Consider the following 24,507-nt stretch of genomic DNA (forward strand, 5'->3'; position numbering starts at 1 on the left):
ACCTCTCCATTCATCCAGGCTTTCTGGTTGGGGAATGATCTTGATCCTGTCTTTGTGATCAACCCATCATAAACAAATTTGCTGATATAGGATTGTTCTTCCTCTCAGGCATTTAAGCTCATTTTTTATGCAATTAACAGTGTATACTTTCAGTTTCATGCAGACTCTTATTTTGACGTTTCATGCAGACTCTTATTTTGAAGTTGCTTTCTGAGCTAAAACAGGAAGTGGGAGGAAAAATCGCTAGAAAACATGTTGAAAACAGCAGGCTGGTGATCAATGCAATTCATCACACCAGAAAAAAACCTGTTGATTCCCCTGCAGAGGCATCGCTTGTATCCATCCATCCATCCATCCATCCATCCATCTTCTTCCGTTTTATCTGGGGCCGGGTCGCAAGGGCAGCTGCCTGAGCAGGGACACCCAGACTTCCCTCTCCACAGACACTTCCTCCAGCTCTTCTGGGAGGATCCCAAGGCGTTCCCAAGCCAGCTGAGCAACATAGTCACTCCAGCGTGTCCTGAGTCATCCTAGGGGCCTTCTCCTGGCGGGACATGCCAGGAGGACATCACGAGGGAGGCGTCCCGGGGGCATCCGAAAGAGATGCCCAAGCCACCTCAGCTGGCTCCTCTCGATGTGGAGGAGCAGCGGCTCTACTCTGACCTCCTCCCGGGTGACAGAGGTTCTCACCCTATCTCTAAGGGTGCGCCCCACCACCCTGCGGAGGAAACTCATTTTGGCCGCTTGTATCTGGGATCTTATTCTTTTGGTCATGACACGAAGTTCATGGCCATAGGTGAGGGTAGGAATGTAGATTGACCGGTAAATCGAGAGCTTTGCCTTTCAGCTCAGCTCTCTCTTCACCATGACAGACCGATACAATGACCGCATTACTGCGGCCGCTGCACCGGTCCACCTGTCTTTCTCAGGTTCCATCCTTCCCTCACTCGTAAACAAGACGAAACAAGCGAACTAAGCTCCTGCTCTGTTCGTACAGGGACCGTACAGCCCTTAGTAGGGGGCCTCCGACCCCGTACTCCTGGAGCACCTCCCACAGAATGCCACGAGGGACATGGTCGAATGCTTTCTCCAAGTCCACAAAACACATGTGCACTGGTTGGGCAAACGCCCATGAACCCTCGAGCACCCTACGGAGAGTATATAGCTGCTCCAGTGTTCCGCGGCCAGGATGAAATCTGCATTGTTCCTCCTGAACCCAAGGTTCAACTATCGGCCAAATTCTCCTCTCCAGTACCCTGGAACAGACTTTCCCAGGGACGCTGAGGAGAGTGATCCCCCAATAGTTAGTTGGAACACACCCTCCGATCCCCCTTTTTGAATTGGGGGACCACGACCCCGGTCTGCCAGTCCAGAGGCACTGTCCCCGACTGCCACACGATGCTGCAGAAACGTGTCAGCCAAGACAGCCCCACAACATCCAGAGACTTGAGGTACTCAGGGCGGATCTCATCCACCCCTGGTGCCTTGGCATTGAGGAGCTTCTGGACTACCTTAGTGACTTCTGCTTTAGTGATAAATGAGTCAACCTCTGAGTCCCCAGCCTCTGCTTCCTCTATGGAAGGCGTGTCAGTGGGATTGAGGAGATCCTCGAAGTATTCCTTCCACCGCCCGACAATGTCCCCAGTCGAGGTCAACAGCTCCCCACCTCCACTGTAAACAGTGTTGGTGGAGGACTGCTTCCCCCTCCTGATGCGCCGGATGGTTAGCCAGAATTTCTTCGAGGCTGACCGATACTCCTCTTCCATGGCTTCCCTGAACTTTTCCCAGACCTGAGTTGTTGCTTCCGCAACCGCCCGCGCTGCTGCACGCTTAGCCTGTCGGTACCCGTCAGCTGCCTCAGGAGTCCCCTGAGCCAACCAGGACTCCTTCTTCAGCTTGACAGCATCCCTTACTTCCGGAGTCCACCACCAGGTTTGGGGATTGCCGCCAAGTCAGGCACCGGAGACCTTACGGCCACAGCAATATCCAATCAATATCCAATCAATATCCTCAGCCAATATCCTCAGCCTCCCCTGGGATCTGGTCAAAGCTCTCCCGGAGGTGGGTGTTGAAGACCTCCCTGACAAAGGGTTCAACCAGACGTTCCCAGCAGACCCTCAAAATGTGTTTGGGTCTGCCAGGTCTATACAGCTTCCTCCCCTGCCAGCGGATCCAACTCACCACCAGGTGGTAAACAGTTGATAGCTCAGCCCCCCTCTTCACCTGAGTGTCCAAGACATGACACGACTACAAAGTCGATCATTGACCTCTGTCCTAGGGCATCCCGGTGCCAGGTGCACATATGGACACCCTTATTCTTGAACATAGTGTCTGTTATGGACAAACTGTGACTAGCACAGGAGTCCAATAACAAAACACCACTCAGGTTCAGATCTGGGAGGTCATTCCTTCCTATCACACCCCTCCAGGTAACACTGTCGCTGCCCACGTGAGTGTTGAAGTCCCCCAGTAGAACGATGGAGTTCCCAGTTGGAGTACTCTCCAGTACCCGTCCCAGTGCCTCCAAGAAGGCCGGGTACTCTGCACTGCTGTTCGGCCCGTAAGCCGAAACAACAGTGAGAGACCTATCCCCGACCCGAAGGCGCAGGAAAGCAACCCTCTCGTTCACCGGAGCAACAGAGCTATAAGCAAGCCCACACCAGCTCGCCGCCTCTCACTGCGGGCAACTCCAGAATAGAAGAGAGTCCAGCCTCTCTCAAGGAGTTGGGTTCCAGAGCCCAGACTGTCCGTGGAGGTGAGCCCTACTATCTCTAGCCGGTACAGCTCAACCTCCCGCACTAGCTCAGGCTCTGTCCCCCCCAGCAAGGTGACATTCCATGTCCCCATGGTTAGAGTCACCGTCCGAGGGTTGGGTCGTCTGGCACGACTGCCACCCAAATCACACTGCACCAGCCCTTTCTGAACCCTCCTGCAGGTGGTGAGCCTACTGGAGGGCGGGCCCACGTCGCTCGTTATAACGGGCATTGCTTGTATGTATTACATTTTTTGTTTTAGATAAGCTAACTCATAAGTATGTTAATTTCAGAGCCAGCCCTGGGCATAGGCAATATAGGCAAATGCTAGGGGCGCCGTCATCTGTGGGGGCACCGAAAACGGGGGGAAAAAATAAAAAATAAAATGGAAAATGAAAACATATATATGTATTTTTTAAAGGGATATTCCGGTGTAAGTTTAATCCATGGTCTAACACACCGTAAAACTGTGTTAGATTCCCTCTCGAGAGATCAAGTTTGCAGACCGCATCCTCAGAAACGACCGCACGACAACAATACATTGCAGTAAATGGGTCCAAATATAAAACCGCCATCAAAAAGCCACAAATAATGCTCAGAACAGCACCAAACTTCAGCAACATTACAAATATTTCGAGGCAACAAACATTTGATATCGTTGCCGGATTTGTCGGAAATATCCGAAAAAAAAAAATTACTCGGTAATCGACTCACAGGGCTTCCCCACAACAAGGAAGGCTTCTCGGGTGGTGAGTTTTGTTTATCTTTTCCGACAAATCCGGCAATGATATCAAATGTTTGAATCTTGTTTCTTTGAACATATGCCAAATTGTGCACTTAAAATAGTCCACTATGGCTGCTGTAGCTTCATCTGCCCCGCTTTAACAGTTTTAGCCAATGGGTTGACCCTCTTCATCAACTGATAGTATGTTGGCAGTAGAAGCAGCAAAATATCTAATAGGTATTATTGAGAATGTGGGAATAGTATACACATGATCCAGGATATTTCTTCCACTATTGGGGATCTTGAGCTGTTGTGATTTAAAGCTCCTGTTCGTAAGATGGTAAAACTGATGCTTTGGGTTTGCCAACTCGTCAGATACTGACGCTTTCAGATGGTGGCAACCCGACCTACAATCCTAAAGCGTCAGTATCTGATGAGTTGGGAAACCCAAAGCGTCAGTTTTACCATCTTACAAACAGGAGCTTTAAGTATAACAGTTCTGAGGTTTGTTTAATGAAAATCAACAGCTACAAGGAAAATTTGATTTGGTGGATTGGTGAATTCTATGGGTAGATTATATGGTTGACATATTAGCATCAGAAATTAGACATCTGTTGAACACTGCCGTCCACTCTGACTGTGTTTAAGCACCTAGCTTTATTTATGTAGACACAGAGCCCTCCTTTCCATGTGCTGATGTTGCCTCACAGACCCAGCTCCTTTTTTAAAGATTATTTGTAGAAAGGGGATGACATACAGAATCAAACCCAAGGTGCTTAGGTAAGGACACAGCCTTAGTTGAGTGAAGTGGAGCAGGTGAGCGACCAGGATGCCCTGCTTGGGCTAGCCACCGTAGAGTCTTTGTCTGGTTTGGGGGAGTTGGTTAAATTACTTTTGATTATAAGTTGTTGGTTTGATTGGGGTAAACTAGTAGTAGACCGAAGGAGCAGGTTGAGTACCTGAACACCTGCACTTGCCACAAAATTCACACAACAATGTTGGGGTTCAGTAGCAAAGTGAGGAGCTTTTAAGCTCATTGCCTAGTAGTCAGGGAGTGGGGTTATGTTTGTATTTATGCCAGCTGTTAGTGTATGAAGTGGGCAAAATAAACTCACTAAATGTCAAGAAATGAAAACTCTGCTATTTTTCGCTAAATGCAAAAATACAATGGTACCCCTTGTGAATTCAAGTTCTCTTAAAGATAAGTTTAATTGCCTCTATAACTCACTACACTGTCGCCATATTCTACCAATTATACCTTTAAAGCTTTTGTCATGTGATCACATCATGGAAACCTCTTGCTATGTTTCCATGATGTGGTGGTGACATTGTCTTGTGTCATAAGTCCATCAAGCCTTAATTGACCCTGTTTTTGACCAATGCCATGTTCTGATAATTTAACAGGATACATGTGACTGCAGGTTGGTTAATGTTGTAGGCATGTGAATGTTGGATGATACCATAAAAAACTTTGCTCTGTTATATCTTCCTGATGACACGCTACACATGGTATGCAGGTTTGGATGGGCAGTACACCTTGCGTTTGCATCAACTGCTGATTTGGAAGCCCTTATCCACCATCATTGCAGTGTTGTGCAGTCAACATCACAGCTATCCCTGATTGTTTACATATCATTTTTTTGCTAACTGATCCAGCCTGCAGATCATAAAGGATGAATGTCACTGCACCATGGCGATGCCAGGGCTTTCATGGGGCAGTGGGAATTGAATTTGGACAACATCTCATTTTAGAGGAGTGGTGAGGATGGTGTTTAACACCTTAGCTGTGTACGACTCAGGATCACCTGAGTGTTTTAGAATTCTCTGAATTCCTCAGGGAGGTAAGCTTGCACGTGGTGGTGTAGGTGTAAGCCAAGTGCATTGAGACCCCATTGCAGTTGTTAAAAATCTTGAATCAATGTGCCAGGTCCCTTTCCCTAAAACCAACCAACAGGAAGACAAGGAAAAGAAAAAGCATATTAATTAGTTAAAACAGCTGTCTGTGGGATATTAAACAAAAAATGTACTTTCCTCCTTAAGCCAGGCCTATTCAATTATGTTTTTTGAAAGGCCATAAAAATAAAAGTCTAATGCCAAGGGGCGGGACTTTTACATTTGCTATATCTGAATCGGAATCAGAATCAGAATACTTTATTAATCCCCGGGGGAAAATTGTTTTTGTTCTAATGCTATGTGCAAAGCAGAAACAGAAATACAGCATGAATGGAAACAGGATAAAGATAAAGATATAAATAAAATACTAAAATAGACACTGTAAATATAAGAAAGAAATATAAGATGTTAAAACTTAACCTTATTATGTTTTTCCCACTGTGTTTATCGATTTTCACAATTTGAAAAATTAGCCTTGTGTAAACAAGAGTTACAGGAAAAAAAAAATGGATCTTTTTTTCATGCGTTCTAATCTTAGAAGGAGGACATTTTTATAACACAATGATGCATTTAGCATCCTGTAATGTCTTCTTGGTGTATTTTCAATTGATTTAGACAGCCTTTGTTGGGGATGGGGTGTCTGATGCACCACTGTTTGTAACGATCAGTCACGGAGATCTCAGTTGCGTTGCATCATATCCGTTTTATCATTTAATGCATGCGTTCAGTCTTGAACACATGCATTAAAAAGTTTGCCTGGGTGTGTGCGGTCAAAAAACAATACCGCTCTCCCCTTTTCACGTTGATGTGTTTGCAATTACTCAGTCATTTAGAGGATTAGGTCACTCCCCTCATACATAAGGACAGCATGGGGAAATTCAACCATACATATCCATATCCATAAATAACATCAAAATAATCAAGTAAATACTCTTACAGTTGTCAAGGTAATTAATCAAACAATAATATCATAAAAGTATCATAGAATTAATCAGAATGAAGCAAAATGGCCCTAACACATCCTTTATTTCAGTTTTACATTTAAATTCCTTGCCTGGTTTATATATTTTAATGAAATAATAGTATTTAACATCAGACATATAGTAACTAATGAATGGTCTACATTGACAACTAATGAAATGATGAGGAGGTCAAATAGAGCTCATTATAGGGCTGCTCATTTAAGAAGACTGCCTTAAGGGATGGGCTACTCTTACAGGGATAGTTCGGGTTTTTTGAAGTGGCGTCATATAAAGTACATATTTATAGTCGGTCTGTTCCCTATCGTAATCACCGATCAGCGCAGCCTCAGTTTGGAGAAGCAGAGAGCCGCTCCAGCCCAGACGCTCAGCTTTCTACTGCAGTGAACGGAGTCCAGATGCAGAGTGAATTTTAACCACCCAAAACAAGGCCCACCTAAAAAAATCTATATCAGTTCAAGTGTACGTTGTATAGAGAAAATTCACACCGCTTTACATCGCCGTCAGACCGCCCTGTTGGCACTACATTTTCTCAACCGTAGAACCTCCATATCCCTACGCATTAGCGCAACTGGGCCTCTCGCTGAATTTTCGCTCGCAGATCACCTGTTTCCCAGTTGCGACAGGTGGTCTAGCTTTACATTCAGTAAAAGTAATCAGTCTTGTAGAGTGTGTCTTCAGTAACCCATGTCTTTCTTTCCCCTTGAAAGAGAATTCTGGAATCCCACCCTCTTTATCTAATTAGGACAACTCCATAAAGGGGTGGTCCGGTGTGCTATTGAATGCGCAGAAAGCAGGCTCCTCCTGTCAGCTGCTACATCTTGTGCTTACCACTCCCACTTCATGTGGTGACGTAAAAAGAAGGGAGGATATTGGAAGTTAGCTAAAACAACAATAATGCTTACAGCAGCTTTAAGGAGTCATTTTGTGCTGTATTTGTAAACTATTTTTACCAACAGTGTGTCTGCATAAAACATATCATGCAGTAGGCAAATATATTGTTGTCAGTATGTCGCTGTCGTTGTCAAACTGCGGAAATAGATACAATTTATTAAACAGATGTCAGCACCTGAGCCAGCAAACTGCTGTAACACAATCCCTTGAACCATTGTGGCAGCAATGTTTCATTCTTGCTTCTCAGATTCAATAAGCTGCTCTACTCTTGCCCACACACAGTGCCATGGTATTTTAAACACTGTAGCGATTCCATTTAAATGCTGTCGCTGCAGCATCGTTAACAAGCCCTCTTCGACCATCAAGGGATGATGGCTCTATGAGTTGATAAGAGGCAAAGTATCTGCTACACCCTTAGTCAGAGCATGTGAGCGGAGCTGAGTGGCGAGAATTTCCGCTACCCGCTTACGTGGGTGTTTGCTCCTTCGCTCCATCGCTCAAAGTTAAACCAGACAGCTCCGCTCAAAGACTGCTCTCCACTCACCTAAAATTTCATTCAGCTCCGGTGAAATCGCTCCACGCTCGCTCAAATTTATAAGAAGGAGCAATTCCTGATATGACCTATATGACCGTCTGCTTGCTTTTCGAAATATTTTACAAACTCCATCTCTCAACGAATGACCTGCTTGAAGGCACACGTGAGTCTGTGTGGACTTGTGCATGCCCTAGACTCGTGGAGAGCGGTATCGGAACGGAACTGGAGCGAAACGGAACCATCGCTCTGGCCTTTGGATCAAAACCCGCTCTGCGCTCCGACTATATTTTGCACGCTCCGCTCCGTGCTTGCTCCGTGCTCCGCTACGCTCACATGCCCTGCTCTTAGAATAGAATAGAATAGAATTACTTTAATTATCCCAGACTGGGAAATTATTTTGTTACAGCAGTAGTGGGTCAGCAAATAAAACACTTAAAACACATAAATAGAATCCAATATATACATAGTGTATATATACAGTGCACAGTGTGCTATAAACAATAATAATATATACAACAAAACAAAATATGCAAAATATACTATAACAATAATAATATATACAGCAAAACAGTAGAGAGACCAGAGTTCTCTGTCAGGCAGAGGTGAGAGAGTTATTATATAAAGTGATGGATTGTGGCAGGAAAGATTTCCTGTATCTGTTGCTTCGACAGCGAAGCTGAAGCAGTCTTCCGGAGAAGGTGCTCCGCTGTCTGACCAGTGTGAGTTGGAGAGGGTGGAGAGGATTATCCATGATGGATAACAGTTTTTTCAGTGTCCTCCTCTCCACCACAGCCTCCAGAGTGTCCTGTTTGCAGCCAATCACAGAGCCAGCCTTCCTGATCAGTTTGTTGAGTCTGTTGGTGTCGCTGGCTCCAATGCTGCTTCCCCAACAAACCACAGCAAAGAAAAGTACACTGGCCACCACAGACTGATAAAAGATCTCCAACATCTTGCTGCACACGTTGAAGGATCTCAGCTTCCTCAGGAAGTAAAGTCTGCTCATCCCCTTCTTGTAAACAGCTTCAGTGTTAGATCTCCAGTCCAGTCTGTGGTTGATGGTAACACCCAGGTACTTGTAATCCTCCACCGCCTCCACATCCTTTCCCAGAATGCACAGAGGTTGGAAAGCCGTCTTCCTCTTCTTCCTGAAATCTATCACCATCTCTCTGGTCTTGCTGATGTTCAGCCGCAGGTGATTCTGTCCAGTCCACTCCACAAAGTTGTCTACCAGTGCCCTGTACTCCTCCTCCTGTCCCTCACTTATACACCCAACAACAGCCGAGTCGTCAGAAAGCTTTTGCAGGTGACACGACCCGGTGTTGTACTGAAAGTCAGTGGTGTATAAGGTGAACAGGAAAGGAGACAGTACAGTCCCCTGTGGAGCTCCTGTATCACTAACCACCGCATCAGACAGAACACTGCCCATACGGACAAACTGTGGCCTGCCTGTCAGGTAGTCAGTAATCCAGGAGATCATTGTGTCGTCTACACCCATCACCCGCAACTTCTCCCCCAGTAGCAGTGGCTGAATGGTGTTAAAAGCACTAGAGAAATCAAAGAATGTGATTCTCACAGTGCCTCCTCCACCATCCAGGTGCGAATGGGCTCGTTGCAGCAGGAAGATGACAGCGTCATCAACTCCCAAGTGGGGCTGGTAAGCAAATTGCAGAGGGTCTAGCAGGGCTCTCACCTGCGGCCTCAGGTTGGCCAAAACCAGTCTCTCCAGCACCTTCATGACGTAAGATGTGAGGGCCACTGGTCGATAGTCATTGAGGTCTGATGGTGTCGACTTCTTTGGAACAGGAACCAGGCAGGAAGTCTTCCAAAGCACCGGTATTCTCTCCTGACCCAGGCTCAGGTTGTAGAGGTGTTGTAGGACAGGAGACAGCTGGCTGGCACATGTCTTCAGGATCCTGGGGCTGATACCGTCAGGACCTGCAGCCTTCTGCTGGTGGAGTCTCTCCAGCTGTCTCCTAACCTGGCCTGCAGTCACAGTCATGCGGGGGAGGCTGCTGGTGTCTTCAGTGGAGGACGAGGAGGTGGAGGAGGAGGTGGAGGAGAAGGAGGTAGAGGAGGAGGAGGTGGAGGAGGAAGAGGTGGAGGAGGAAGAAGAGGTGGAGGAGGAGGAGAGGTGCTGCACAGGAGAGCTCACAGCAGGGGAGTGAGGGGGGAGAGGAGGAAGCATTTGGGGCAGTGAGGGTGTGTGGGGGTCTGGAGGTGTCAGGGAGACGACAGAATGCTGTGAGCTGAACCTATTGAAGAATCTGTTCAGCTCGTTTGCCCTCTCCAGGCTGCCCGATGACTGTCTGCCGCTCACCTTACACCCAGTGATCTGCTTCATACCAGTCCACACATCCCTCACATTGTTCTGCTGGAGTTTGGCCTCCAACTTCCTCCTGTAGGCGTCTTTACAGGCCCTCAGCATATCCCTGAGTTCATGCTGCACTCTCCTCAGTTCTTCCCTGTCTCCAGACCTGAACGCCCTCTTCTTCTTGTTAAGAAGGGCTTTCAGGTCATTGGTGATCCACGGCTTATTATTAGGGAAGCAGCGTACAGGCCGGGTTGGCATGGTGGTGTGTTCACAGAACCTGATGTATTCTGTGATGCAGTCGGTCATGCTGTCCAGATCCTCTCCATGTGGCTCAACAAGTGCATCCCAGTCTGTCGACTCAAAGCAGTCCTGTAGTGCATCAGCAGCCTCCTGAGTCCACCTCCTCACGCTCCTAGTGTGGACAGGCTGCCGCTGAACAAGAGGCATATACTTAGGGGTCAGCAGAACCAGGTTGTGGTCAGATCTTCCAAGAGGGGGGAGGGCTGTGGGACTGTATGCATCCTTAGCATTTGCATACAACAGATCCAGTGTGTTACAGTCTCTGGTGGGGCAGTCAACATACTGGTGAAATGTTGGAAGGGTTTTATCCAGTGAGACATGATTAAAATCCCCAGTGATGACAATAAATGCGTTAGGATGCTGCGTCTGTATCTGGGCAACAGCGGAGTGGATGACGTCACAGGCCAGCGCTGCATCAGCTGAAGGAGGAACGTACACACCGATAATGATGGCGGATGTGAACTCCCGGGGCAAATAATAAGGCCTCATCCCCACAGTCAACAGTTCAATGTCCGGGGTACAGAGACGTTTCTTCACATGAACATGTCCGGGATTACACCACCTCTCACTCACGTACAGTGCAATCCCTCCTCCTTTTTTCTTTCCGCTGCTTGTTACGTCCCTGTCCGCCCGAACAGTGCTGAAGCCTGGAATCGCCACGCTGTGGTCCGGGATGTTAGAGTGAAGCCATGTCTCCGTGAAACACAACACACTGCATTCACGATATTCCCTCTGAGCCTTTATCAGTGCGGCGAGCTCATCCGTCTTGTTCCCCAGAGACCTCACGTTTCCCATGACGATCGCCGGTACAGCCGGTCTGTGTCTCCTCCTCTTCACCCTCCGTTTCACTCCGGCTCTGCAGCCACGGCGTCTCCTCCGCAGCTCCTTCAGGACCTCAGGCCTGGCTCTTAGTATGATTACTTGTCATTGTCTTCTCAGGTCAAGATTGGTCAGCAAGCCCTGAAAAATTACCAAACCATTAAATTAAGATGATGCTGAAAAAACAGATTTCGTCTTGAACACTTCCCTGTGTCAATCTAATTTTTCACTTGCAACAGATACACTATTGTTTTAATCCATGTAGATGACACTACGAGCTCCTGCTGGTTCACGTCTTAGATGTGTCTCATGGCTGTAACTGTGACATGGAGCTGTAACATTTATGTACGCTTCAAGTCTACATTTTATAGCCTAGAAAAGTGTGCTAGTGTTTGTAATGTCATAGAATCTCCCTCTACTTCACTCCAGCGGCTGGTAACCATTACATAGGAACTTCTTGGGTTTTAAGGAGTTGCTGAGTTTATTAATGGGCAAACTGTAAACACTGTGTATTAACTGGCACTTGACATTTGAACTGCTAACCTCTGCCACACACGCACACTGCCATCATGTTCCACTGCTTCTTAAATGCATCAATCACTCAATCAATCAATCAATCAATCCATCAATCCATCAATCCATCAATCCATCCATCCATCAGTCCATCCATCCATCCAAAGTCTGTGGCAGTCCTAGCTCCTTAGTCTTCTTTGGACTCCAGGTGCTTCTTTGAGGTTTGTTTAGGGTTATTGCCTTGCTATAGAATAATATTGAGTTATATCATGGTAGGACTGTGGTTTCCTCAGGAGGTTTGAGGGGTTGCTTGCTGTTACGACCCCCTAATGTAGCTCGTCCCCCCGAGGGCCCAACATAATCGAGTAGACAATACAGTAACGATAATCAGTCCATTTATTGATCACAGAGACTTTTAGTAACCCAAGAGGTTGGTGAGCTGGCCAAAAGAATAAAAAAAAACAAAAGGAAGGGGAGCCACCCAGGCCAACCCACAAAGGGTCATAGGACCTGGGTTCTCCCCTCTAACCTAGGGTCACCCAAACTACCACTAAAGAAACAAAGCCGTGAAACAGGGCTGCCAGGCTCACCAAAACATAAGTAAGCCGAGGACACAAAACTAACACATTTTAGATCAGACAGCCAAAACTAAATTATGTCCAAATTATAATCCACAGTAAAGGTTAATCCTCCTTGTACTCTGTTATCCTTGGATCCAATTGCAAATCTTTTGAAGTCTATTTGTCTGCCCTAGTGCTGCATTTTTTATACTCTTTCAGTTGGCCATCTTTTGCTTATGAGGGAGATTTTGCTTACTTCCTTATAAGGCCATGCAGCCACTTCCAGTAGCACAATGATGTACTAGTAAGCTGTTGTTCCTCTTTTTCTATGCAAACTCACTGTGGAATCCTAAGCTTTACCCCACTTCAGCTTGTAAATTTCCTCTGTCTGATTAATCTCTTCATTTGATTCTGTTACTGTTTTTCATTTTTATAACTTCATTATAACTTCATCATAACTTCATTGTTATCACATCATTGTACACATCTGATTATTAATACAATACGCTAATACCAAAACTCTTATATATTTCTTAATCACTTGTTAGAGCCAGTTCTAACTCCTTTTACTTGCTGATGGTATGACCAGTGTGTAGAGATCTCAACTGTTTTGGCACCACCTTTTAATATGAAGATGCCGACTAATTCATCATCGACCTCTACACTCAGCCTGATGCCACAAATTAATACAAACTGTGTTTTTTTATGTGCAAATTAAAAATGTACTTAAAACACATGGAAATGTACTGTATGTCTTCTGTGTGCAAGTCTCTCTCTCTCTCTCTGAGTGAATGACGGAGTGAGTGCGTTGAGCGGTGTGAGAACGGCTGTATTGAGTTGTTTCGATCTATTTCTAATCTCTTTGCTGTCTTTTTTTCTTTAATATTAGTGTGGTCTTGTTGCTAAGTGTTGGTGTGTTTTTGGGGGGGTTTTAGGGTGTTTTTGTGAGTTTGCCGGTCAGGCTTTGTCTGGCTGGTTGGCGCCTCACACCCAATGGTGGGCGGCGGCGGTGATCTCTCCCGGTTGTCGCGGAGACACGGCATCAAGGTGGGTGCCGGGTCTCCGTACACCGTGGAGGAGGTCGCCTTAGCTGTGGGAGAGGTGGTTGGATTTGAGAGCATCAAATCGGCCTCTCGCATGAACAGCGCCGTGGTCATGTTTCTGGATGAAGTGAGAAAAGTGGAGCAGGTGGTTGAATGTGGAATTGTTGTAGACACTTTCACTCCGGTGTTTCCACTAGTGAGTCCTGCCAAAAAGATCATGATCTCCAACGCTCCACCGTTTATAAAAAAACGAGGATCTGTCCACAGCGCTGTCCCGGTACGGACAGCTGGTGTCCCCAATAAAGATGGTTCCGTTGGGATGCAGATCACAGAAGCTAAAGCACGTCGTGTGTCACAGAAGGTCTGTTTACATGCTGCCAAAAGATGCTACTTCTCACCTGAACCTGACTCTGACTTTTAATATTGAGTGGTTTAATTATGTCATCTTTGTAACTTCAGAGACAATGAAGTGCTTTGGGTGTGCGGCTGAGGGGCACCGGATTCGGGCTTGTCCCGAAGCCAGGCAGGAGGCCGGCGGTTCGGGCTCGGATCGGCCGGCTGCGGAGGCCGGCGGCTCGGGACCGGGTCCGCCGGCTGCGGAGGCCGGCGGTTCGGGCTCGGATCGGCCGGCGGCTCGGGACCGGGTCTGCCGGCGACAGAGGCTGCTGTCTCGGGCTCGGATCGGCCGGTGGCGGATCGAGCTGAGGAGGAGCATCCAGGTGAGACATGCTCACCTGTTGGTTGCATCGCAGGATGCAAAGAAAACTGGGCAAGATGGGTTAAACATGCAGGAAAAAACAAAGGAGGGTCAGACTGTAAAAGTTACGAGTGATAATTCAGTGAGAAAGAATCAAATGGAAGAAAAGGAAGGACAGAAAGTGTGCAGTGATGGTGACAGTGCTTTATATAACGTGGTGATGGAGGACATCCGTGATGACACAGGTCTCACAGTAAAACGAACAAACGGAAAAAACGGGGTGGTAGAAAGACGCAGAACGAGGCTAAAACAAGGAGGGTGCTCCAAGCTGCCTCTGAGGAGGAAGAGGAGGAGGAAGAGCTGACTGCCTCTCAGGCAGCGCAAACTGCCTCATATTCTGTAGAGGCCATCAAACAGTTTTTAGCACAGACTAAAGGTCAGAGGCATGTTCAGCTGCAGCACTTCTTCCCCAATCTCACTGGTTTTATTGGATATGTGGCTCAGTTCTGGAGACAGGATGCTTTTGATAAACTGGAGGTGTTCAGGCTAAAGAAACTGGTGACCAAAGCCAGAGCTATCTGCAGTGGTACTGGTGTGGGTGGTGTTGCTGATGATGATGATGATGATGTTGATGAAGAGGAGTATTATGAGGATTTTTAAATACATCCTCCTCTTAGTTGTTGTCTGTCTCTCTGTTAGAGCCGCAGAATCTAATAAATCCATGGCGAATATTAATATTGGGTCCATTAATATTAATGGAGCTCGTAGTGCCGCAAAGAGAGCCTCTGTTTTTAAACTGTTCCAGTTAAAAAACCTGGATGTGGTGTTTGTCCAGGAAACCCACAGTGACTCTGCCAACGAGGGGGACTGGAAGAGGGAGTGGCCAGGGGAGGTCTTCCTCAGCCACAAGCAGTCCAACAGTGCCGGGGTGGGGATCCTCTTCTCCAGAGCTTTTACTCCTCGCTCTGTAGAGGTGATGGACATCATGTCTGGACACATTTTAAGGCTCTATATGAAAACGTAAAGGTCGTTTTATTTGTGTTTATGCCCCGATTTTAAGTGCTGCAAGGATGAACTTTTTTAATGTTTTATGTGATGTTGTACACAAGTGTGCTGATGATTATCTATTCTTGGGTGGTGATTTTAACTGCACTGAGGATTTTAAACTAGACAGGAATCATCTGGAGCCTCATCCTGCTTCCTCTGCCCGGCTCAGACGTCTCATGGAGACTCATGAGCTGAAGGATGTGTGGAGAGGTTTTAACAGCACGACTAACAGTACACCTGGACTCACTGCAGAGACAACACCCTGTCTCTGGCCAGGCCGGACCGCTTTTACTGTTTTAAACATCATTTTAGTATTTTTAAGAGTTGTCACATCATCCCAGTTGGTGTGTCTGATCACTTTCTGGTTCAGTGTTCTTTTTACATTCGGAATGTGAAGACCTCCAGCGCTTATTGGTATTTTTAACACAGCTCTCTTATCAGATCGTTCTTTTAGAGAGGCTTTTAGTTTTTTATGGGTTTTACACAGGGAAAAGATATCCTCTTTCTTCTCAGTGCAGCAGTGGTGGGATGTTGGAAAAACCCTTATTCAGCAATTTTGTAAACAGTATACTCGCAATGTCACCAAGTACATTACCAGATCCCTTCAGGACCTGGAGACAGAGGTACAGATGTTACTGGGCTGTACAGGAGATCAGGGGAATGTTGAAGTCCTTAAAAGTAAAAAGTCTGTTTTAGCCAACCTGTTGGGCATAACCGCACAGGGAGCTCTGGTCCGCTCACGCTTCCTGAACGCCTCCCTGATGGACGCCCCTACACAGTTCTTCTTTGGCCTGGAGCGCAGGAACGGCCAGAGGAAGATAATACACTGTCTGCGCTCCGAAGATGGCTCCTCTTTTACTGAAACCACCGACATCAGTAGGTACGCCACCCAGTTCTACAAAGGACTGTACAACACGGAGCTGGTGGAAGACCCAGAGCTGGACGCCGAGCTGACCGCCGAAGAGCTCCATGTGGCCCTCATGAGCCTGGCCAACGGGAAGGCTCCAGGCATCGACAGTCTACCTGTGGACTTTTACAAAGCTTTCTGGCCGTTACTGGGTCGGGACATGTTGGAGGTGTTCCAGGACAGCTTTCAGGGTGGGCGTCTACCTTTGAGCTGCAGGAGAGCCGTCATCACACTGCTCCCAAAGAAAGGAGACTTACAACACATAAAGAACTGGAGGCCGGTCTCCCTGCTGTGTGGGGACTACAAGCTCCTGTCCAAGGCGCTGGCGTTGAGGCTCAGGGAGGTGATGGCTGAGGTCATCCATATGGACCAGACTTACTGTGTGCCCGGCAGGCTAATAAGTGACGTCACTTTAAAGAAGAACTTCGGTCGATTTAAAAATGCAGCTTCATTGCTCAAGCTACCCTTGACTTGCCAGTACCGAAGACGCGAATACATTTGATTACAGAGCTCCGTGAACGGAGACTTAGCATTGAACGCTAACAGCATGGGGTCAGAACTTTACACTGTGTTTTAAGCATCTTAACATGCTCCACATCTCACACCAAAAGTTATGCAACATCAGCAGACACCTTAGCACACAGCACTGTAGCGTGTATGACTCAAACTGAAAAAAACTGTTAAAACAGTGTGTTTGTGCAAGCAGCTACATACCTGTTTGTTGACATCCGTGTCTTCCGGTACACTGTAAAAAATGTCTGTAGAATTAACAATGAATTTCTGTAAAATCATGACATAAAAAAAACTGTAAATACAAAAACAATGAAGCCATGTGTAATTTACATTAATATGTTGTAAAACTCAGAACCAAATACAACTGTTAATTTGACAGTAGGAATATGTTGAAAAGATCATATTTTTTTTAAGAATTTACAAATTACTGTAGTTTAAACACAGATTAAACTGTAATACAAAAAAAAAATACGATACAGTTAAAATTACATCATAGCAGTGTTAGAATAACATTTTTTGTCAGTAGGCTCTCTGGTACATTTTGTTTGTGCCAAAAGAAACCATATTACATTTTACTAATTTGTTACAGATAAGAATATTTCTATAGGCATACAGTAAAACCACATAGGTATAACCAGTCTCCCCGATTGGCAGCTCAACCAGGCCTTGAAGAGAAAATGCCATTCAAATTCTGCATAGAGATTTTGATTATTGGCCATAATTTCGTAACCATCCAAAGTAGACTTAATATGATCTGTCAGATTGTGAAACGATGATATATGATCCTGTAGAAGTCACAAGTCCGTATGATATCAATCTTGTTTTGAGAAAAACATGTTTTATTTGCGATTTCATGGAAAAGTACTACACTACCCACAATCCTTTAGTGTAATAGCAACGTCTCTGATTGGTGGAGCTCGTTGTTACCATGGAAATGTTTACCAAACCCGCGAATTTGATGTAAGCTAGTTACTGCTACCACTGAACTCTAATCACAGACACGGATCGCGGGTCGAGAACACTAACCGCTACTTCAATTGCCCTGCGGCCAGCAGCTGTTTTGACGTGTTGGGAAGTGAGGTTTACCAACGTACATACTGCACAGCTAGTACCAGCTAGAGTCCCAGCTGGCTACTGTTACATAGGCCTGTTTTTTCAATACAGGATTGTGTCATTTAATTCTTATGGTGCCTTAAGTTAATTTTAAATGTTATTAATGCTTTACATTTTTTTACATTCCCGCAAAAAACAAACGGCTGTGTTTGAATTTCAAACTAGCTGTGCTCATTCCTCGACCACTCACTGAGCAGTAGAAAGTTTTTCTCTGACGTCGCTGTTGTGACGACCACTGAGCTAACGGCTGAAGGCTGCAGACAGCGCGCCCAGTCTGTGAAAGCATCGGTTGTTCAGGTAAGCTGATTCTTAAACTTTAAATGCATGATATGTGCGATAAGAAAAAAGAGATAACATCTGTCTGTGAGAGAAATTGTCAGTCGCAGTAATAACGTCAAGTTAGGGGGTTTACTGAACTCTTGCAGTTCGCTTTTTTCCTTTCAGTTGTTGCCATGTGGGAGCTGAAATTTGGCGTGTAGAACTAGCAATAGGCAAGCTAACCTTAGCTAACTATGGTAATGTTACTATGATGTGTTGTGAATCGGTGGTTTTACATGTACTTGTACTTGGTTACAGCTAACGTTAACAACTTTACATTGAATTCGCGCTCGTTTTATGCTGTTGTTTGTGAAGCGGTGGTTTTACATGCAACAGTTGATTAACGTTACTTGGTCACAGCTAACTACTTTACATTGAATTCGCGCTCGTTTCATGCGGTTGTGAAGCGGTGGTTTAGGAAGTTTAGCAAAAATGTTAACTTGCAACTTCTGCAGCAAAACATTAGAAACCTTGAGGGGTTACGTGCTGCATTGTAAAATCAATAGGAACGAACCCCATCCGTTTTTCAAATGTGTCAGCACCGACTGCAAACGGACTTTTTGTACCTATGCCGCTTTTAAAGGTAATTTCTATCGAGTTCACAACGCACCTGCACCTCTGTTACTGCTGGAGCCGTTTTTACAGATTTTAAGTGTGCTATTTCGCTGTGTGAGTGCCCATTTCACACAGTCAAAGAGCTTATTTCCCACCTAAAAGAGCATATAGCGGAGGGGCGACCTGTGGCATGTCCAGTAACAAGTTGTGAAAATACATTCACTGTTAAATCATCATTTACTGCTCATATGTCACGAAAACACAGAGCGTGTTCAGTGGATAGTATAAGTGACAAGTACAGGGAAAATGTTTCTCAGCCCTCTGCTGTCAGTGCATGTGAAGATGTTCCCCAGAGCTCAAATGATGCCACAACAAATGAAAGCAGTGAATTGCCACAGGATTTCAATGAGACTTTTCTTAGGAATGTCTGTTTATTCTACCTAAAATTGCAAGGGCAGCTCCTTCTTCCAGCTTCAACAATACAGACAATCGTTGAAGAGATGCAAAATGTGCATGATTGCGGGTTCACTGAAAACTTTAGCCGCTCTGTGTACTTTTGCAGATACTGTGAAATAACAAGAACCGAGTTTGAGAATGATCCAAATGTTTGTGGTCCACAGCGTACTCCTGAAAGTTATGATTCTGCAGTTCTACAAGCTGAAGACGGACAAGGCAGTAGAGGCATAAAGGTAAACTCTGTTTTCAATGCTCTTAAGTCTTTTCATGTTTGCCAGCCTGGTCTCCCACCTTGTTTAGGCCACGACATATTTGAGGGTGTCTTATCTTATGATGTTGCACTGTATTTGAAGTATCATCAAGAAAAAGAAATGGTTTACATATTCAGTGTTGAACCGACGCATCAAGCAGTTCAAGTACAAGGGATCTGATGCTGTCAACTCTGAGGGGTCCAAGCTTTCAGGTCAAGCTATCCAGAACTGGAATTTATTAAGGTTGCTGCCTGTGTTAATTGGTGACAAAGTCCAAAATCCAGAAGATGATGTGTGGCAGTTAACTCTGCAGCTTAAAGATATTGTTGATATGATTTGTGCACAAAAGATTTCGTTGTCCCAAGTAGCCTATCTTGACATTATAATCCAAGAATATTTGGAATCAAGAAAGTGTTTATTTCCTGAGACTATACTAAAACCCAAACACCATTTCATGCGTCATTATCCGGCACTCATTTTGAAATTCGGCCCCTTAATTAGAGTATGGACCATGCGTTTCGAAAGTAAACACAGCTACTTCAAGAGATGTGCAAGGCATTTAAAAAACTTTAAAAACATATGCCTAGCGTTATCCGAGAGACATCAAATGTTTCAGGCATATCTTTCAGCTGGGCCAGGCTGCAGTCAGCTTCTGCAAGTCAAAGACAGTTGTACTTTTTATCCCAGCCTTTACAGTGATGCAATTAAACATGCAGTGAGTGAGTTTGGCTTTTCAGAACACAATACTAGTGTTTCCACAGACATACAGTACAAAGGTACATCATATAATACTATTTGAGGAACATGAAAATGATCGTTTTTCCTTTTTTGAAGTACAGAAAGTATATATCCTTACCCAGTCATACTTAAAGTTGAAGTTCCTCTTGTTTGTATGTACATTGATACTTGACTAGTTGTACATTTCTTGCATTTTGAAACTGATATCATTCTTTCTTATTCTAGAAAGGCCTGACATGTAGCAAACATTTCTACGCAGCACTATAACTGAGGTCCTGCCTGACTTTTCAGAGAACAATAAAGACATTCTAGAAGAGCATTTACAATCCCTCGGGGTTGAGACATCTGATGACTTTAAGTTCATCGAGGAAGCCGATTTGCTGACAGTGTCGCGGCCCATTCAAGCCCGAAAATTACTTGCTGCTTGGAAGCTAAGATGTAAGTCAAGTTTTGCAGTACAGGATGCAACCAGTGCCCAAAGTAACCTGCACAAAAGATTAATCAGGAATGTAGTAGCATTCACATTTGGGCCCTGATAACAACAAGATGTCCTCATTATTGCACTGTCTAGAAAAAGCAATTCAACTTTTCTCTCTATAGCCCAGGTACAATTGTGCAGGTACAATATAGTAAATAGTTTGATGATAAATATATGGCTAAATAGGATTTGGTAGAAGAAGGTTAAAAAGGTTAGAATAAATATTTTTCATTGTTTGGTAAAATCTCAAGTTCATGGGTTAAAAATGTTAAAAAAAAAAAAAGAAAAAAAAAACCTAAAATTGCATATGTGTTTAATTTCATTGCATTTGATAAAAAAGGTGTATATTTCTTAGAGAAGTGTTATCGTTAACGTGTTTTTTTTTTTGTGTGTGTGTTTTTTTTGTAATTGGCTGGTGTGTGTGTTTGCAGGCCTGACTCCTGAAACGGATAGCTCATTTGCTGTTGCTTCAGAAGGACCTCCCATATCCTTGGAGTCTTCACCCAGAAGTTCATCCTCAACCTCCTCCAAGAACTGCCAAAGCCCTAATGTAGACTGGGTGGATACTTTTTTGATACCGTGGGACAAGTTCCCAGAGGAACTTTTACAGTCGCTTGAGAGAGGGAAACAACCAAATCCACGAATGAGGCGGGAGATGGTCCGAATCGTGGTCTCTGAGACGATACAAAATAGGTCTCGCATTAACAAAAGGAGCTCCACAGAAGTTGCAAAAAAGATGGTGGCAAAATATCCTAAGTCTTTGCAAGACGTAATAGAGATGTGATTGGGGCAGGGTATCATTCTCTTGTCAAACAGCTTCAAAATAGGATAGAGAATGTGAGGCGATCTACAACCCCAAAAATAAGAAAAAGAAAGCATCACTCTGACACAGATGACACAGATGAAGTCTCTCAAGAGCAGAGAGCAGCAGTCCAGGACACCTATGGGTGCATTAACTGGAATCTGAAATTCCTGCCCCTTGGAGAGACCCCAGAGAGCCAGCAAGAACATGAAGAAAGACTGAAGATGATGTCTCAGCAACCTGATGTTCATCCAGACGAGGTCAAACGTCTCATGAAGTTGACCTTTTACACGCAGCGCAAAAAAGTCAACCAGGGGCAAAATATCAAGAACCTCCTTGATGAGTGGCCGTTTTTGTTTAATGAGCTTGGTATGGCAGTCCACTTTCAGGAGCTAACCGGACTTGGGCTGAAAGAGGTTTTCTCACGTAATCTGGAGCTGAAGGGGAATAGGCTCCTCAACTACATGAACACAGTTTGTATGCACGAGAGCAGAAAGCTCCTACAGGCTGTAACAAAGTATCAAGTGATGAGGGGAGAGCTGAGTGGTTTTTCTGAAGACCTCAAAGACATGGTGTTGCTTCTGCTGTCCTACTTTGATGAAAAGGAAGACGCCATGTTCGTTTATGTCGAGGATACATGCCTGGCAGGGGAAGTACAGATGGACCAACTTCCCTCGACTCCGACGATTGTTGTGTGTGGTAAGTTAAAAATATCTTTCAGTCTCTCTCTCATTCTGTATTTCTTTATTCCTTTCCTTTCTCTCATTTCTATTTTGGCACAGATTTATCTTGCACAATGTTTCTTGATATAGTTACCTCTTAAAATTAGTCAAAGTGGATTTTGAAAGGCCTAATATGTCTGTCCCACACCCTGCACACTCACTGATTCCTAAAAATGATGCTAGAATAGTTTTGTGTCTTGTTTTAATTAAGTTTGAATTGTGTCCGCCTTCCTTGTGTTTACATTTTTTCAGGACAATCCTGCTATTCTGCAAATCGCTTCATGTTGAGTGTGGATCGAAACATTGTACAGGACAACATCCCCTCCTTCGTTTCTGCCCTATGCCTGATGTTTGGGAGTTACTATTGCTTCACCATACATTACCCATCATGCCTGGCATCAACCCTGGAGTTTCTGCAAAGGTGTGTCTTTTTGGTTTTGATTAGGTTTATCTACCATTTTCACTTTATTTAGAAGTAGCTGCTACGGTGACTTGGGGCTTAGGGACTTTTACCTATTATAAGTTTCTTTAAAGTAATAGCTTGAATAAAAAGTTATCATTGTGAAGATTTTTGTTAATGTGAAGATATTTTGTTATTAATACAGTTATCTGTCTTGTTTCCACAGGTGTTTTTTCTCCATTAACCCTGAGAAGGGCACTAAAGTAGAGAAGACAAAAACATCCCGTCTTCATGTGAACCCCCCGAGTCCTTACATTGATTCAAGATCTTTCAGATCACGAGTGGCGTGATGCACAGTAAGCATCAGCAGAAGAGTTTGTTTGTGTTGTGTAATTGTGACCAGGGTATGTTGTTTTGATTAAGAGTCATGTTATGATGTTATGCTATGTCATGATCAAGGGTCCATGTTAGGGTCCCCCAGCAGCTGTAGCAATGCCCGAGTCATTCATCGGTGTCTTCTTATTTGACAGATGTTTTGTTAGTTCTACTCTTTGGATTGTGGTTCACACACAGACACTTGCAGCCTCAAAGGCAAAAGGCATTGGCCAATTAGTGTCATTCTAACACGCACAGGTTCCTTTAACATGGGGGGGGAAGAGTACATGATACAAATATGTACACTATGTTGAGAAATGACATCTCTGTTTTGGTCCATTTCTATTTTCAGCTGTAATCATCAGTGTCATTATCTGACAGATTTTTTGTTTACTCACTCATTTGAGGTTAATAAATTCTTGGGGAAGCAAGTTATTTGTTTGTTTTTGTTTTGTCAGTATAGTCCTTGAGGTATACATTGCTTTTCCATTATAAATGCTTAAGCTGTGTTCACAGGATTACATTTTCCCGTTTCTGGCAAACGTCAAATGAAATCATCTAAGAGGTTTTCATTCTAATTGTAATGTCTAAAACAGTTTAAATTTTTTACTGAGCAATAATCCTAACAGGCAATTCAGTTTGTTTAGTGTTTAGTTGTTTATTTGACTTTAAAAACTTTAATCCTATAAGACTGTAAAATATATATATATGTCCCGTTGTTTTTACAGAAAAAAACTGGCAGCTGTGGTTACCAGAATAATCCCGTAAAAAATACAGTACAAATGTAAACAACTTCACAGAACAACTTGAAAATTTCACATCAAAAAACTGTAGCAATTCACAAAAAAACATTTTAAACTTGTAGATTACATAGTATTTTACTGAAAATTTAACAGGACCACGCTGCTTTTATACACATTTTTTCAGTAGTACTTACATGCAGATTTCGCTTGTTGTACATTGAATCCCGGTAAAATTTACATCAAGTCACTGTTTATTGTACATTGAATACCAGAAAAAATTACATTTAGTTATCGTTTATTTTACACTGAATCCCAGTAAAATGTACAAGTTTTTCTGTAAAGTTGTTTACATTTGTACTGTATTTTTTACAAAATTTTTCTGGTAACCACAGCTGCCATTTTTTTTCCGTAAAAACAACGGAATTTTTTTTACAGTGTAGCTAGACCAAACTAGTCAATCCGTCGAGCGTGCACTTACTCCCTCACTGGCGGAGACGGAAACGTAGTCCAGCATTTTCGTGTTCATGTTCATAATGTACATGTCCATGTTACAGCCTGTCATGAGCCATGAGTCTTACAATAGCCTGTTAAGCCTGTTAAGTGCACACTCGATGGATATGCTAGTTTGGTCTAGCTACCGGAACACACGGATGTCAACAAACAGGTAAGTAGCTCCTTGCACAAACACATTGTTTTAACTACTTTTTTATTCATTTTGAGTCATACACACTACAGTGCTGTGTGCTAAGGTGTCTGCTGTTGTTGCATAACATTCGGTGTTAGATGTGGAGCATGTTAAGACACTTAAAACACAGTGTAAAGTTCTGACCCCATGCTGTTAGCTGTCAGTGCTAAGTCTCCGTTCACGGAGCTCTGTAATGGTTGGACCAAATGTGTTCGTGTCTTTGGTACTGGCAAGTCAAGGGTAGCTTGAGCAATGAAGCTGCATGTTTAAATCGACCGAAGTTCTCCTTTAATTCGGCATGTCTTGGAAGTCTCCGGCTCATTGGCAATAGATACTGGTCTTTCGACCGGGTTGAACACAAATACCTGTGGCGCACGCTCAG

General features: G+C 44.3%; 2 protein-coding genes across 17 annotated transcripts in view; both read left to right on the forward strand.

Moving 5' to 3' along the window:
• Positions 1-24,507, forward strand: part of lrch1 (leucine-rich repeats and calponin homology (CH) domain containing 1) — a 351,529-nt gene that overhangs the window by 168,267 nt on the left and 158,755 nt on the right. The window lies entirely within an intron of this gene.
• On the forward strand, positions 19,483-23,140 carry LOC115588357 (uncharacterized). 2 transcript variants are annotated; one of them, XM_030428949.1, is made up of 4 exons: positions 19,483-20,358; positions 20,830-21,899; positions 22,175-22,343; positions 22,549-23,140. In XM_030428949.1, exons 2-4 carry the CDS (start codon positions 21,425-21,427, stop codon positions 22,670-22,672), a joined length of 768 nt encoding a protein of 255 aa, XP_030284809.1. In that variant the 5' UTR covers positions 19,483-20,358; positions 20,830-21,424; the 3' UTR covers positions 22,673-23,140. The 2 variants fall into 2 exon arrangements, with proteins under 2 accessions (XP_030284809.1, XP_030284810.1); XM_030428950.1 differs by lacking the exon at positions 19,483-20,358 and having other exon boundaries at positions 20,797-21,899.

The sequence above is a fragment of the Sparus aurata genome, chromosome 9 (assembly GCF_900880675.1).
Source record: "Sparus aurata chromosome 9, fSpaAur1.1, whole genome shotgun sequence".
Taxonomy (NCBI): Eukaryota; Metazoa; Chordata; class Actinopteri; order Spariformes; family Sparidae; genus Sparus; species Sparus aurata.